The following is a 17,724-nucleotide window of genomic DNA, read 5'->3' as shown; positions in this document are numbered from 1 at the left end:
CCAGCAGTGGGGGGCAGTTGGGGGCAATCAGGCCGGCAGGGGGTGGCAGTTAGGGGTGATCAGGCCAGAAGAGGGGGCAGTTGGGGGCAATCAGGCCGGCAGGGGGTGGCAGTTAGGGGTGATCAGGCCAGAAGAGGGGGCAGTTGGGGGCAATCAGGCCGGCAGGGGGTGGCAGTTAGGGGTGATCAGGCCAGAAGAGGGGGCAGTTGGGGGCAATCAGGCCGGCAGGGGGTGGCAGTTAGGGGTGATCAGGCCAGAAGAGGGGGCAGTTGGGGGCAATCAGGCCGGCAGGGGGTGGCAGTTAGGGGTGATCAGGCCAGAAGAGGGGGCAGTTGGGGGCAATCAGGCCGGCAGGGGGTGGCAGTTAGGGGTGATCAGGCCAGAAGAGGGGGCAGTTGGGGGCAATCAGGCCGGCAGGGGGTGGCAGTTAGGGGTGATCAGGCCAGAAGAGGGGGCAGTTGGGGGCAATCAGGCCGGCAGGGGGTGGCAGTTAGGGGTGATCAGGCCAGAAGAGGGGGCAGTTGGGGGCAATCAGGCCGGCAGGGGGTGGCAGTTAGGGGTGATCAGGCCAGAAGAGGGGGCAGTTGGGGGCAATCAGGCCGGCAGGGGGTGGCAGTTAGGGGTGATCAGGCCAGAAGAGGGGGCAGTTGGGGGCAATCAGGCCGGCAGGGGGTGGCAGTTAGGGGTGATCAGGCCAGAAGAGGGGGCAGTTGGGGGCAATCAGGCCGGCAGGGGGTGGCAGTTAGGGGTGATCAGGCCAGAAGAGGGGGCAGTTGGGGGCAATCAGGCCGGCAGGGGGTGGCAGTTAGGGGTGATCAGGCCAGAAGAGGGGGCAGTTGGGGGCAATCAGGCCGGCAGGGGGTGGCAGTTAGGGGTGATCAGGCCAGAAGAGGGGGCAGTTGGGGGCAATCAGGCCGGCAGGCAGAGTGGTTAGGGGCGATCAGGCAGGCAGGCAGGCAGGTGAGCAGTTCGGAGCCAATGGTCCCGGATTGTGAAAGGAGTGTCCTACTGCCACCAAGGGGTCCCAGATTGGAGATGGTGCAGGCCGGGCTGAGGGACACCCTACTCCCCGTGCACAAATTTTGTGCACCGGCCACTAGTATGTATATAGAGAGCCAGGAACATATTTGTCTATTTTACTTTATTACTGTATCATTCCAAATACCAAGCTCAGGGTCTGACATGCTATGTGTTTAATAAACACTTCCTGAATAAGTGATCTTAATTCTGACTCTTACCTCAAGATCCAAGAGAAAATATATTGCTCCACTAGTCTCCATATCATCACTGTCTTGCCTGGGAAATTGTCTTAAATGGCAGGCTCAAACATCAAATATTTGAAAGATAATAGCTCATTAATACGTTAAGCGCCCAGTCACCAGTGACTGACACTATACTTCCTGTCCGGTAGACAAAACAGGCTGGGCGCTTAACGCGTTAATTACAAAAAAAGAACTGAACAAAATTATGAATATTTCCTTCCATAGGAGTTAAAGAGTTTTAATAAATTCATTAGTAGTACAAGCTCACAAATTCCTAATGGTGCATAAAGACATGAAGCCTCAGTCAGGCCTCATGGATGTAGAGAAGAGAATAATTCAACAAACTATGAAGATCAACTAGTACATTTAAGACATACTGATACTATCTATTCTTTCAGATCTAAAAAGGCTATTAGAATGGACTAATATCAGGTTTATATGTAGAAAAAATCAACAGAAACATCACCTAAGACAGTAATATATTACAAGGTGGAATCTAAATTTTAGTAGTATCCTTATAATAATCCTTATAATAATGTCACTAATTGTTACTGATGAAGAGCCTCCACACCTACAAAGAGGGTAGTGTGGTATAGAGTTAAGAATACATCTCTACCCTAAAGGCATATGCAATATGAAATTTACTGACCTTTACCCCATATTTTACTTTCCCGGCATAATGCTTTATGGTGAAAGCAGGCTCCATCACAGCTGGAAATTCAATGTAAGAATTCTCTTCATGTTGATGCTTAAATTTATCTAGCAATGTTTGATTTGTAGCCTGTGGAAAACTGAATTAAAAACAAAAGAAAGATGTTGCAGTGAATACAATCTTTTTAAAAAAAACACACACATTATAATTACACTGCCATCAAACACATTTAGCAAATTACAAAGAGTTTTTACTGGTATTATCTAATCTGATTTTCATAACAAGCTAAAAAGTGAGTGTAACAAGAAAAGTATTCCTATTTTATAGATGAGGGATCAAAAGTTGTGATTTGCCCAAACTCACACTTTGAAAGAAGTGGAACTGAGAAATAAACTCAGGTTCTTAAGTATTTAGCTTATGTTGCATTGTGCTGTACTACTATAAAACCGAACCTGCTTTGATCGCTGACCTGCTTTGATCGCTGACCCGATTTGATCGCTGACCTGCTTTGATAGCTGACCCCGCCCCTCCTTTTGCCATCACAGATCAAGGGGCTGCAGGCCAGCTGACACCCCAGTGTAATATGCTAATTAGACCAGACGTCCTTCTGGATATCCTTCCAGAGTAAGCTAGGGCTGCAGCTGCCATGGCTGCGAGGGAGGGATCCAGACAGCCACCCACAGCTGCAAAGGCCTACTCTTGCACGAATTTCATGCATCGGCCTCTAGTAGGATAATAAAAACTAAATCATATGTTGTTTGGAGCCAAGAATTTCCAAAAAGGAAATGATGTCACAATTTGGATAGGTCCTTTAAATCCACAGTAATTTTTGTTTTTCTTCATATATAAATTAAGCAGTAATTATCTTACCCATACCAATTACTACATATTTTTATATTATATCTATTATTTCAAATATATCAATGTTATTGTACTCACTGATGAGCATTTCATATCCAGGAATAATTCAAATAATATTTATTACCAATTAATTACATAACAGCAAATACAGGAATATAAAAGTTCAGAAGAGAAAAAAATCACTAGTCACTGGGAGTAATGAAAAGGTTCATATGAAAAAAAAAAGAAAGAAAAGGTCCATATGGGTATAGAAGGCAAGTATGAGCTAGATGTTAAAGGTTGGGTAGGAGTTGAAAACAGGAAATATCACTGATAGAGAAAGGAGAGAGCAAGTATCTTTCAGAGAATAGTTTCATTTAATAGTAGCTGAGATAATAAGAAATAATGTGACAAGAGGTTGTAAAGATGCTGAATATAAAATCTAACATGTAAAAACGATTCCAAAATTACAACAAAAATGATTAATGATGTAGTATGTATTGGAATCTGAAAGGAAAATGGCCTTTGGTGTCAGTCATAGTCATAGTATAGGTTACCAGTTGTCTGTGAACTTGGGCAAGCTAGGTAGATAACCTTCTTTAAGAATTGGTTTCCTAATCCATAAAATTAGTACAATGAGGTATCACAATGCAAGTAGGATTTTAAAAACCCGAGTAAAAACATCTAACACTTGCTGGCATCCTCTAGAGATGATATAAAAGTTATCTACTTTTTGTTGCCAACATTGCCATTTTCCTAGTCACCTAGGTATGCTTTCATATTCAAATACTATAATTTCTTCAAAACATCTGTACCCTAGCTCTTCCTTTCCATTTCAGAACTCTAAAGCCATTCTAGAATGGATTACAATCTTATAATTTCAAACAGCCTCAATAATAGTCTCAGTGATCCTAATCTTGTTTTAAGTCACCAAATCAAGATTCAAAATAAATTTTCCTACAATAGTGCTTTAATCATGTGCCTCCCTACTCAGGAAAATGTATGGATCACCAGGCACATACACGGAATCCAAGCTCCTAAGCCTAGACCAGTGGTCGGCAATCTGCGGCTCGCGAGCCACATGCGGCTCTTTGGCCCCTTCAGTGTGGCTTTTCCACAAAATACCGACTTCTGCGCATGGGCCATGAAGTTTCAATCACACTGTACATGCGCGCCCACACGTGGTATTTTGTGGAAGAGCCACACTCAAGGGGACAAAGAGCCGCATGTGGCTCGCGAGCCGCAGTTTGCCGACCACTGGCCTAGACCAACCCCAATCTCTGCAAACTTATGCCTCACGACTCCACAACAGAATGCTTCTCTTCAGGAAAGGTTTATTTATCTTCTAATCCATAGTAATCAAAATGCTTGTGATTTCTTTTTCTCCTACTTTTAAATGGAAGAAAGAAATATTCAAACAAAGGAGGACAGACATGAGAACAGTTTTTATTTCAAACAAGGAAAGATGGAAAGGAAAGCTCTCCACATATCCCATATTCAAGGAACATTTGTGGATACATATCAAGCAAAAAAGCCTGGAACAAAAAAATCAGACATTACTGTTCATTCCAAAGCTCTTCATCTAGTGTTCCCCCAAAGGCTATCTGCAAGGGTAGCTTCAGTGTTTCTATGCATATAGGAAGTACTTCTGAAACTTTCAAAAAAAAAAAAAAAAGAAATACCAACGCCCGGACCCCACTTGCTGTGGTTCTACAGAATTGAAGCTAGGTGGTGCCACATTAGTATTTTTTTTTACAAGTGCTCTTATGAGCAGGCAAGATTGACAACAGACTGTCCTAAATGAATGCTCTGATCTTAACTTCAGTTTGTTAAATCGGTGATTCTGATTCAAGAAGTCTAGGGTGAAAGTCTGAGATTCTGCATTTTTAATAAGCTTCAATATGCTGCCAGTGCTGCTGTCAGCAGATCACACTTTCAGTACTATAGGAAAGACTAATAACACTCCTAGCATCCTATTCCTACCTAACTTTGTTTACACTATTCCTCCTCTCTAGATTCCACACTGCATGAATCCCTTATAATCTAATTTTAAAAACTTGCCCAATGTCAAATAGCCATTAAATAGTGAGAAAAAATTAAAAAAGACTTCTGACTTCAAACCCAGGCACCTAAAGCACTACAAATACACTGAATGAAGAAGGAACACTGCTAAAGATATATTTCATGTTATATATTCACTATATAACAAAATATTTTTAGATTAAACTACTTAGTCTCAATGATTTCCAAAATGGTTCCCCCTACATCTGACTAACTTATTTTCAACCCTGCCTTAAAGATACATGGCAGAGGAAAAATATTTTATGCCTTTGCAACTTCTGGGATATTAAAGCATAGAGACAAAGGTAATAACAAAAATATAAATTGAAGTTTGTTAAAAATTTTTATGGAGGACTGAATATAGAAATATAATTGAAGGGACAACTATCAAGAGGTTATTCAGTTATCGCCTACATACAAACCCTTACAGATGATGCAAAATAATTATGAAGCAACTGCTAATCAGCCTAATAATTAGAAAGTTCTTCAATATATTGAGTCAAAATCTGTCTCCCTGTAATTTCTGGTCATGGCTTAACCTCACAAGCTTTTGGGCAAGAGCAAAGAGGTGACATTCTCCTCATTGGGCAATATTTATATTTATGTGAGGTTACACATGTCCAGGGTAACATAGTCTTTGTATAAAAGATGTGCACTCAATAAAATTTTGCTTAAAGAATGACAGGACAGACAAGACTCTTTTGCTCTACAATTATATATCAACTATCTCAACTGCCGTTCATAACCACATTAAGATATATATAGCAGATGCCCTGGCCGGTGTGGCTTAGTTGGTCGAGTGTGGTTCTGTGCATCAAAAGACTGCCAGTCCGATTCCCAGTCAGGGCACATGCCCAGGTTGTGGACTCAATCCCCAGTAGGGGGTGTGCAGGAAGCAGCCGATCAATGATCTTCTCTCATCATTGATATTTCTATCTCTCTCCCTCTCCCTTCCTTTCTGAAATCAATAAAAATATAAAAATTTTTAAAATACCAGGAAGGTTTAAATCTTCAGTCCACCATTTACTACCTATATGACCTGTTTCTCAAATTGCTTAACGTTTTTGGTTCTTTTTATTACAAAAAATGCTTATCATTTCAATATCAACCATAATGGTTGTCAACAATTAATATCATAACTAGCTATGGGATTCCAAGATGGTGACCTGGAGGATGGCAGTGAGGGGGAGAGTGTGAGTGGCTGAGGGTGCGAAAGGGAAGAGTGTGGACATGTGGTGTGTGTGTGTGTGTGTTTGTGTCTGAGGAAGGGAAAGCTAGATCTCGCAGGACCTTTGGGGGCTGGCGGATCAGGCTCGCCTAGCCAGGCAGCCTCTGCTAGTGCAGTAATCTCTCCCGGAGCACCAACTCTGCCGCAGAAGCTGAGCCATCTTGAAGGGGAGAGATGTGGTGACTGGGAGCCTAGCCTCACCTCCACCCAGGGTGCCCTCAGATACCACCCAGGAACCTACAGCCACACCAGCCAGGGAACTGCTGCCTCAGCTGCAAACTCACGAACACCCAGACTTTAGCCTCCCCAGCTGAGGGCTACTGTGAGTTCTGGAGTGTGCTCCCCTCCTGCCAGCCAGATGCTTTAGCCCCGGGCACCACACCAAGCCAGCAGCCATGTGAAAAGAGCCACCATCCGGGAACATGCACGGAGCAAGCAGCCGCTGCCCGTAACCCCTCGAGGAGCAGCCACCACCCACGACCGCCTGAGGAGCAGGCCTCATCCCATGACCACGAGAGGAGCAGCTGCCACTTGTGACCATGTGACCCGCCACCAGGACCTCCGCTGCAATCACAAGCCCTGTGCGATTTGACTCCTAGATCCTTCAGTGAGAGCAAAAATGGGGAGACAGGAGAACAACCCCCAAAGGGAAGAAAAGAGGAATCACCAAAGGAACTAAATGAAAGTGACAATGCAATATGTCAGAAGAAGAATTCAGAATAAGGGTCATAGAGTTCATAAACCAGATAGATGAGAAAATCAACAACCTATGTAAGAATCAAGAAGAAATATAGAGTGATAATAGCTACAATAAAATAACACTATGGAAGCTTTGAACAGTAGACTAGGAGAAGCATAGGACCAAATTAGTGAATTAGAAGAAAGGGATGCAAAACGCACCCAATCTGAACTGCAACTGGAGAAAAAAATCAAAAGACAGAAGGAGAACCTGAGGGAGTTTTGGGACAACATGAAATGAAGCAACATATGTATAAAAGGGGTGCCAGAATGACAAGAAGAGGAGCAAGGATTAGAAAACCTATTTGAAGAAATAATGACAGAAAACTTCCCTGAATTGGGGAAGAAAAAAGTCACACAGAGTCCCAAACAAGATAAACCCAAAAAGACCCACACCAAGACACGTTATAATTACAATGGCAAACATTCAGGACAAAGAGAGAATCTTAACGGCTACAAGAGAGAGACAGAAAGTTACATACAAGAGATCTCCTAGTAGATTATCAAATGATTTCTCAACAGAAACACATCAGGCCAGAAAGGGATGGAAGAAAGTATACAAAGTGATGCAAAAAAAGGGACTGAATCCAAGAATACTTTATCCAGCAAGGCTATCATTCAAAACAGAAGGGGAAATCAGGAGCTTCACAGACAAAGAAAGGATAAGGGAGTTTATCACTACCAAGCCAGCAATGCAAGAAATGTTAAAGGGACTGTTGTAAAAAGAAGAAAAAAAGGGGGGGGGAGGGGGGGTTGAGGAGGAACACAGGCAAAAAAATAAAAACGGCTGCAAACAAGTACCTATCTATATACCAGTATATAAAAACCAAAGAGACCAAATGACCGGTCACTATGATGCGCACTGACCACCAGAGAGCAGATGCTCAACGCAGGAGATGACCCCTGGTGGTCGGTGCACTCCCACAGCGGGAGCACTGCTTAGCGAACACAAGCAGCAGCAGTGGTGGCAGGAACGACATGGGCTCCTCTCCGGCCACCTGCCACTTGGCACACTATTACATCCCCCGAGGGGTCCCACATTGCAAGAGGGCACAGGCATGGCTGAGGGACCCCACCGGTGCACGAAGCTGTGCACCGGGCCTCTAGTCAGTAATAACTTTAAACATAAATGAACTAACAGCTACAATCAAAAGACATCGAGTGGCTGAATGAATAAGAAAACATGACCTATATATTTGCTGTCTACAAGAGACCCACCTCAGAACAAGGGACTCACACAGACTGAAAGTGAAGGGATGGAAAAATATCTTTCAGGCAAATGGAAATGAAAAAAAAGCTGGGTAGCAATACTTATATATGACAAAATAGACCTCAAAGTGAAGGCCATAACAAGAGATAAGGAAGGCCACTTCATAATACTAACGGGATCAATACAACCAGAGGATATAACTCTGGTAAACATATATGCACCCAATGCAGCAGCACCCAAATACATAAAAATTCTTCTGGAAGATAACAAAGGGAGAGATTGACAGCAATACGATCATAGTAGGGGACTTTAATATTCCACTGACATCACTGGATAAATACTCTAGACAAAAAACCAGCAAAGAAACAGCTATCCTAAATGACTCACTAGTTCAGAAGGACTTCGTTGACATCTTCAGAACATTTCACCCCAAAGCTACAGAATATACATTCTTCTTAAGTGCACATGGGGCATTTTCAAAGATAGATCACATATTGGAACACGGGCAAAGTCTCTCCAAATTCAAGAAGATTGAAATCATATCAAGCATCTTCTAAGACCACAATGGCATAATATTAGAAATCAACTACAATAAAAACAATCAAAAAAATTCAAACACTTGGAGGCTGAGTAACATGCTATTAAAAAATGACTGGGTTACCAAAGAGATCAAAGAAGAAATTAAAAACGTTCTGGAAACGAATGACAATGAAAACACAACAAAACCAAAACTTATGGGACACAGTGAAAGCAGTCCTGAAAGGGAAGTTTGTAGCATTACAGGCCTAATTCAAAAAACAAGAAAAAAATAATAATAAATTATCTAACCCTGCAACTTAAAGAATTAGAAAGAGAGCAACAAGAAAAGCCCAGAATAAACAGAAGGAAGGAAATAATAAAGATCAGAGCAGAAATAAATCACAGAGAGTCCAAAAAAAGAAAAAACAATACAAAAGATCAATGAAACCAAGAGCTGGTTCTTTGAAAGGATAAACAAGATTGATGAGCCCTAACCGGTTTGGCTCAGTGGGTAGAGCGTCAGCCTGTGGACTCAAGGGTCCCAGGTTCGATTCCGGTCAAGGGCATGTACATTGGTTGCTGGCACATCCCCAGTAGGAGGTGTGCAGGAGGCAGCTGATCGATGTTTCTCTCTCATCGATGTTTCTAACTCTCTATCCCTCTCCCTTCCTCTCTGTAAAAAATCAATAAAATATATTTAAAAAAAAAAAGATTGATGAACCCCTAGCCAGGCTCAACAAGAAGCAAAGAGAGAGGACCCAAATAAACAAAATCAGAAATAAAATAGGCAAAATAACAACAGACCGCACAGAAATACAATGGATTGTAAAAAAAGATACTATGAACAACTCTATTCCAACAAACCAAACAACCTAGAGGAAATGGATATATTCCTAGAAAAATACAACTTTCCAAAGCTCAATCAAGAAGAATAAAAAAATCTCAACAGACTGATAAATAAGGAGGAAATTGAAGCAGTCATCAAAAAGCTTCCAGCAAACAAAAGCCGAGGGCCAGACAGCTTCACAGGAGAGTTTCAGCAAATATTTAAAGAAGAACTAAAATCTATCCTTCTCAGACTATTCCAAAAAATTCAAGAGGAAGGCAGGCACACTTCCAAGCTCTTTCTATGAAGTCAGCGTTACCCTAATCCCAAAACCAGATAAAGACACAACAAAGAGAATTACAGACCAATATCCCTGATGAACAATAGATGCTAAAATCCTCAACAAAATTCTAGCAAATCAGATCCAGCATTACATTAGAAAGATCATACACCATGACCAAGTGGGGTTTATTCCAGAGATGCAAGGTTGGTACAATATCCGCAAATCAATAAACTTGATACATCACATAAACAAATTGAAAAACAAAAATCACATAATCCTATTAATTGATGCAGAAAAGGCATTTGACAAAATCCAACACCCTTTCCTGATAAAAACTCTCAGCAAAGTGGGAATAGAGAGATCATACCTCAACATAATAAAAGCACTATATGAAAAACTTAGAGCCAACATCATACTCAATGGGCAAAAACTAAAACCATTTCCCCTAAGAACAGGAACAAGAAAAGGATGCCCACTCTCACCACTCCTGTTCGACATAGTACTGGAACTGCTAGCCATAGTGATAAGACAAGAAGAAATAAAAGGCATCCAAATTGGAAAAAAAGAAGTAAAACTATCCTTATTTGCAGATGACATGATACTAAACATAGAAAACCCCAAAGACTCCATCAAAAAACTACTAGACCTAATAAATGAATTTGGCAAACTCAAAATGGATAAAGGACTTAAACGTAAGACAGGAAACCATAAAAATCTTAGAAAAAGCCATTGGCAGCAAAATAGCAGACATATGTCGTAGCAATATCTTTACCGTTACAGCTCCCAGAGCAATGGAAACTAAGGAGAAAATAAACAAATGGAACTACATCAAAATAAAAGGCTTCTGGCACAGCAAAAGAAACCATCAACAAAGCAACAAAAGAGCCCCACTACATGGGAGAACATAATTGCCAATGTTATCTCCGATAAGGTTTTAATCTCCTAAATTTATAGGGAACTCATACAACTTAACAAAAGGAAGATAAACAACCCAATTAAAAAATGGGCAAAGGATCTAAATAGACACCTTTCAGAAGAGGACCTACAGAAGGCCAAGAGACATATGAAAACATGCTCAAAGTCACTAATCATCCGACAGATGCAAATCAAAATGACAATGAGGTACCATCTCACACCTGTCAGAATGGCTATCATCAACAAATCAACAAACGACAAGTGCTGTCGAGGATGCGGAGAAAAAGGAACCCTCGTGCACTGCTGGTGGGAATGCAGACTGGTACAGCCACTGTGGAGAACAGTATGGCATTTCCTCAAAAAATCAAAAATGGAATTTCCATTTAATCCAGTAATCCCACTTCTAGGAATATATCCCAAGAAAACAGAAACACCAATCAGAAAGGATATATGCACCCCTCTGTTCATAGCAGCACAATTTACAATAGCTAAGATTTAGAAACAGCCTAAGTGCCCATCAGCAGATGAGTGGATTAGAAAACTTTGGTACATCTACACAATGGAATACTATGATGCTGTCAAAAAGAAGGAATTCTTACCATTTGCAATAGCATGGATGGAACTGGAGAACATTATGGTAAGCGAAATAAGCCAGTAAGAGAAAGATAAATATCACATGATCTCACTCATTTGTGGAATATAATGAACAACATAAACTGATGAACACAAATAGAACCGGAGTCATAGAAGCATCAAACAGACTATCCAACCTATGAGGGAAGGTAGGGGGTTAGGGGGTAAGAGATCAACCAAAGGACTTGTATGCATGCATATGAGCAAAACCAATGGACACAGACACGGGGGGAGGTGCCTGAGGGCATTTGCTGGGGGTGGGGTTGGCCGGGGAGAGGTCAATGGGGGAAAAAGGAGACTTATGTAATACATTAAACAATAAAGAATTTAAATTAAAAAAATAAAGATGAAAAACAAACAGAAAAACTACCTATGGCTGTGGCCAGTGTCACTTAGTTGGTTGGAGCATCATGATTCCCAGTCAAGGCACATACAGGGGAAGGGAAGGGGGAGAAGGGGGGCACATGGGAGTCAACCAATTGATGTTTCTCTCTGGCTTCAATCTCTCCCTCTCTCTCTCTCTCTCTCTCTCTCTCTTTCTCTCTCTTTCTCTCTCTCTCTCTCTCTCTCTCATCAATAAAAACGTATCCTTGGATGAGAATTAAAAAACTACTTATGAAGCTTTCAAAAGAAAATATACCAGCGGTAAAGGTACACAAGCAGAGTTAAGAACCACTACCTTATAATTTTATAAGAGATAATATATGTTTCAGGGCATATAGGCAAAACAAAAAACTTTTACACAACTGTGGCCATGAAATTATAATATTTTTGTAATAACTACATTTTAATCCATTTAGATTGATGTAAATAGTCTAGTAATACAGAGGTTAGCTGTAACTGTCTGCAGTCTCCTTTCCAATATATTTTTCATTCTGCCATATTTACTCTGTATTTCTATACAGCCATTCTTTGTGATTATGGCTTATCAATAGGTTGACATATAACTTACTATACAAACCAGGTATTCTGAGGGTAAAAGTAGGTACCTTTAATAACTAAACTAGACAACAGTCATAAACTTTAGACTGTCCACACAAACATGATGTATGAACATTCTACCTATAATAAATCCCCAATATTTTATATCCTAGTTTAATGGGTATAATATTAAGCTAGGTACCAGGTGATCTAATTTAATTTCCAAATATTTTACTTAAAATAAAAAAAACCCACATTCTCCATCACTTCAGTTTCTCCAATTCTAAATCTGACATCTCTTAGCATAATTTAACTATAAATAATACTTTATAGAGCACTGAGAATGCTCTGGAGGATGCTGTGTGAAGCTTTATTTCTGAAGCTTATAGATAAGTTTAGTATACTGAACAGTATTAACAAAGGATGGTAAATATTTGGCATATATTGCCACTTACCACCTGCACAGTTGTGGCAGTATCACTAATCTATCATGATACATCTTCTACTAAACATGAAAACAGCAAACACATCTCACATATATAACTTGATTCAAGAAAAGAGAAACACACAACAAATTTAACATCAACGTAACTCTGTAGAAGAAATATGGAAAAACATATTTAAATGAGTTCTATAATAGTGAAGTCCATACAATTTTCCTACACACACATACACACACACACACAATGCATTTGATAATGTAAGAAGAAAGATTAGGACTTAGGCATGAAAAGCCCAAATGGCCTATGACAAAATGGAAAAGAATTATACTCACTTGCTTTCTTCATCTAAAAGATGGAGCAGTCCTGTTGGTTTCTTGCTAATAAGATTTATGCAACAGGTGTTATCTATATAATCTATATTGTGCCAGCTGATACCTTCAGCTCTGTATTCCTCCTAGAAAACAACAAATTAACAATTTATTCATCTTGCAGAAAGTAATAGGTATATGATAATAAGGACTGAAAAACTTTTCACAGGATTAAAAAAGAATAGTCTAAAGTTTCCTCTTTTAAATCAGGAAGACACATGACAAAAGGTGTAATTTCAATTTTATAAAATCTTGATACAGTATGTGTCTATTTCCTTTAAAAAGTACATGCAACTAAATTTTTTTGTTAAATCCTACTTGTGATACATTCAGATCAAAATTTAGGGTTAAATTTGTTTTAGACATCCTATTTGATGATTACACTAAGGAAAAATATAAAATAGAGAATCCTAATTTCTCCCATGTGACTATAAATCATCAACAATGAATTTAATAAAACAATGTCTGGGCAAAGTGGAAAACCATCACCTCCAGTGATCACCGATATAAATCATATAGAATTCAAATATACTTGCCTTTAACAAAATAAAACCCTTAGTATATTTTCCAAAACAACAAGGTTTCACATTCCAACACTTAAAAACTCAAACCTCAGGCCTTGAGCAACTATTCAAAACAAAAAAAAAAAAAAAAAAAAAAAAAAAACACCCCACATTCCTTACTAATATTTCTCTGTACTGAAAAAATATTATTTTACCCATCAGTGAGATGCTTTTACTTTTTGACTATTTTCCAGAAAGATGCCCCTGAGAATCTAAGAAGATATGTTTCTATATTGCAGGGATATCTAGGCACCAAGAAAATACTATGTTCACATGATGGTTTTAGTATTCACTGAAAATACTTGCTTACTTCTCTGTAAATATGGTGATTTTATAATTTTCATCACTTTCTGTATTATTATCATCCTACAAAGAAAAATAACCCTAATATACAGGAGGCAACCAATTGATGATAGTTATTCTAACTGGGAAAGCAAAAATGCTTAAATCTTTCCTTTTAATTAAAAATTTCTCAAGTAAGACTTCCAGTCAAAACGGCACAGTAGGTATATGCAGTGCTCTCACCTCCTCCCACACCCACATCAAAATTACAACTAAACTATGGAATGACCATCATTGAGAACCGCCTGAAGACTAGCTGAACAGAAGTTCTATAACTAAAAATATACAGAAGAAGCCACATCAAGACCAGTAGAAGGGGTGGAGATGCAAAACGGGCGAGTCCCACACCCATGTGTGGCAGTTAAAAATCAGGAAGGATAACTCAGCTGCAGAGGTCCCTCCTGAGGAGTGAGGGGTTCCAGCCCCATACCAGGCTCCCCAGCCTAGGGTTCCAATGCCAGGAAGAGAAGTCCCATAACCTGCGGCTGTGAAAACCATTGCATTCCTCTTAAAGGGCCTGTGCACAGATTTACTCACTGACTCACTTGCTCTTGAGTAGCAGTACTGGGGGGCAGCAACTCAAAAAGCACCAGGCACATACAGGAAGGAACTGAACAGTCTGGCTTCAAAGCAAGGGCTAGAAGAGCAGCTTTCTCTCAGGCAGAAGTGCTGGCAGATGCCACTGTTCCTTTGTTGAGCCCCCTCCACCTAGCCTAGAGGTAAAGGCCAGTGCCAAGTCTGAGTATCCATCAACCTGGCTAATGCCCTGCCTGTTGATCTCTGAGATGCCATCCCACACAACTTGTGGGCCAACTCAAGCCACTTTTCCATTTAAATAGCCTGTCTCAGCTAGCGCTGGGGACTTTCCTAAATCTCTCAAAGGTTCACAAACCCCTAACAAGCAGTGGCTGACCTCAGAGTACCCCATTCTTCTTGTTAAGCAAGGCCCAAGCCCAGCACTAGTGCCAGCTAGCCTTAGATGGCAGCTTAGATTCTCCCAGGCACCTCCAAGCCAAACACAAGTAGCAACCATTTGCAGATCACTTTGTAGCCCATACCATGTGGCCCCAGAATGGCATAGGCAGTAGCTGACCTTGGCCTGCACCAGAGACCATCCCAAGAGGCGCCAGAATCTACATACCCAGTGACTAACTTCAGACCACAACAGACCACCCAATCTCTTCTACAAATGACTTGCCAAAGGGCAAATTCAGCAGGCACTAGAGCCCCACTAACATAAATCTTGCTCCATGGGGTCAACCCCTGCACAACAGTATCTCTGATGTAATCATGACCATTCCTCATGGCCATTCAGCCTGAGGGTAAATCCCTCCCACTGAAGTGCCAACAGCAATCAAAACTCAACTACAACAGAAGGACACACAAAACCCACACAAGGGAGCACCTAACTCATGTGACCTGGGAGACTGTGCCACTGGACCTCACAAGACACCTAGTACGTAAGGCTACTCTATCAAGCCTGGAAACATGAAACATCTACCTAATACATAGAAACAAACACAGGGAGGCAGCCAAAATGAGGAGACAAAGAAACATGTCACTAATGAAAGAACAGGAGGAAACTAAAGAAAACTAAACTAAATGGAGACAAATAATCTACCAGATGCAGAGTTTGAAACACTGGTTATAAGAATGTTCAATGAATGTAGGGGAAGAGTAGATGAACTCAGTAAGAACTTTAACAAAGAGATAAGAAACATAAAAATCGGAAACAAAACATGAAAAAAGAACCAGTAAAAAATGAAGAATACAATCACTAAAAGTAAAGAATAAATTAGATTAAATCAACAGTAAATTTGATGAAGCAGATGACAGAATCAGCTATTTGGAAAGTAGGGTAGCAGAAAACACCCAATCAAAACAGCAAAAAGAAAAAACAATTTTTTAAATGAGGATAGTTTAAGGGACCTCTGGAACAACCTCAAGTGTACCAACAATCATTCGCATCATGGGGGTGTTAGAAGGAGAAGAGAGAGAGCAAAGAAATGACAACTTAGTTGAAGAAATAATGATGGAAAACTTCCCTAACCTGGCAAAGGAAATAGATACAAGTGCAGGAAGTCCAGAGTCCCAAAAAAGATGAAACCAAACAGACTCACACTAACATACATCAGAATTAAAATGACAAAGGTTAGAGACGAAAATAAAATCTTAAAAGCAGAAAGAACCCAGTTTGGCTCAGTGGATAGAGCGTAGCCCTGCAGATTGAAGAGTCCCAGTTCTATTCTAGTCAAGGACATGTACCTCGATTGCAGGTTCTATCTGTGGCTCTGGTTTGAGCACGTGCAGGAGGCAACCAATGGATGTGGCTCTCTCACATCGATTTTTCTCTCTATATCTATCTCTCTCATCCCTTCCACTCTCTCTAAAAATCAATGGAAAAATATCCTCAGGTGAGGATTAACAAAAAAATATAATTAATTGATTAAAATTAATAGGAAAATATCCTCCGGTAAGGATTAACAATAAATAAATAAATAGATAGATAGATAGATAGATAGATAGATAGCAGCAAGAAAAAGGCACTTAGTGACCTACAAAGGGAGCTCCCATGGATTGTCAGCTAATTTCTCAACAAAAACTTTGAAGGCCAGAAGGAATTAGCATAAAACATTCACTGTGAGGAAAAGGAAGAACCTGCAACCAAGATTCCTCTATTCAGTAAGGCTATCATATAGAATTGAAGGACAAATAAAGAACTTCCCAGATAAGAAACAGTTAAAGAAGTTCATCACTACCAAATCAGTTTTTACAAAAAATAAGATAAGAAATATAAATAATAAAATAGCAATAACTGAATACCTATTAATTACTTTACAGTTTTTTAGAGAGAAGGGGAAGAGAAGAGAGAGAGAGAGAGAGAGAGGGAGGGAGAGAGACAGAGAGAGAGAGAAACACTGATGTGAGGGAGAAATAATGATTGGTCGCCTCTCATACATTCTCTAACCCCGGACCAGACCCAAAACCTAGGTACTAGTATATGCCCTGCCCGGGAATGGAAACCTCAAGCTTTCGAGGGGGTGCTGGAAGCTTTCGCTGGTATGGGACAACACTCCAACCATCTGAGCCACACTAGCCAGGGCTATCAATAATTACTTTAAATGTTAATGGATTAATGGTCCAATCAATAGCCATAGGATGGCCAAATGGATAAAAATACAAGACCCAAACATATGCTGTCTACAGGAGTGCCACTTCAGGTCAAAAGACAAACAAAAATTGAAAATAAAGAGATAGAAAAAATATTTCATGCAAATGGAAACGAATAAAAAGTTGGGGTAGCAATATTTATATCAAACAAACAGACACTTAAACAAAGGCTATTACAATAGACAAAGAAGGACCCAGCAATTCTACTTCTGGGTATTTATCCTAAGAAAGCTAAAACACAAACTCAAAAAGACATTTGCATCCCTATGTTCACTGCAGCATTATTTACAATAGCCAAGATAGGGAAGCAACCTAAGTACCCACTGACAGACAAATCGATAAAGAAGATGGAATATGACTCCGCCATAAAAAAGAGTGATATCTTGCCGTTTTCGACAACACAGATGGACCTAGAGGGTATTATGCTAAGTAAAATGAGTCAGAGAAAGACAAATGTTATATGATTTCACTTATATGTGGAATCTAAAAAAAGTAAAATAAATGAATAAACAAAACAGAAACAAACTCATAGATACAGAAGATATTTTGATGGTTTCCAGACGGGAGGAGACTTGGGGGAATGGATGAAAAAATGGGAAGGGATTTAAATGTGCAAATTGCCAGTTATAAAAAAAGTCAAGTACAGCACAGGGAATATCTACACTAATAAAAGAGAAACATGGAAATTGGCGTATGACCGCTACCCTTCCCATTGGCTAATCAGCATATCCTTATGCAAATTAACTGTC

The 17,724-nt window shown here is 40.1% G+C and overlaps 1 protein-coding gene and 1 pseudogene across 10 annotated transcripts in view; one reads left to right on the top strand and one right to left on the bottom strand.

Annotated features, from left to right (window-relative positions):
- Positions 1-17,724, bottom strand: part of MYO9A (myosin IXA) — a 423,504-nt gene that overhangs the window by 201,715 nt on the left and 204,065 nt on the right. For all 10 annotated transcript variants that reach the window (XM_014530413.1, XM_014530418.1, XM_014530420.1 and 7 more), the window contains exons 12-13: positions 12,864-12,985; positions 1,912-2,053 (exon numbers count right to left, since the gene is read on the bottom strand). In XM_014530413.1, coding sequence (XP_014385899.1) covers positions 1,912-2,053; positions 12,864-12,985 — 264 coding nt within the window. The remainder of the gene's footprint in view (positions 1-1,911; positions 2,054-12,863; positions 12,986-17,724) is intronic.
- The window catches only part of LOC102254263, a 6,145-nt pseudogene continuing 5,743 nt past the window's right edge, over positions 17,323-17,724 (top strand).

Source organism: Myotis brandtii, unplaced genomic scaffold (genome assembly GCF_000412655.1).
Source record: "Myotis brandtii unplaced genomic scaffold, ASM41265v1 scaffold74, whole genome shotgun sequence".
Lineage (NCBI taxonomy): Eukaryota > Metazoa > Chordata > Mammalia > Chiroptera > Vespertilionidae > Myotis > Myotis brandtii.
Note: the sequence above shows the minus strand (reverse complement) of the source record. Positions and strands in the feature narration are given on the sequence as shown.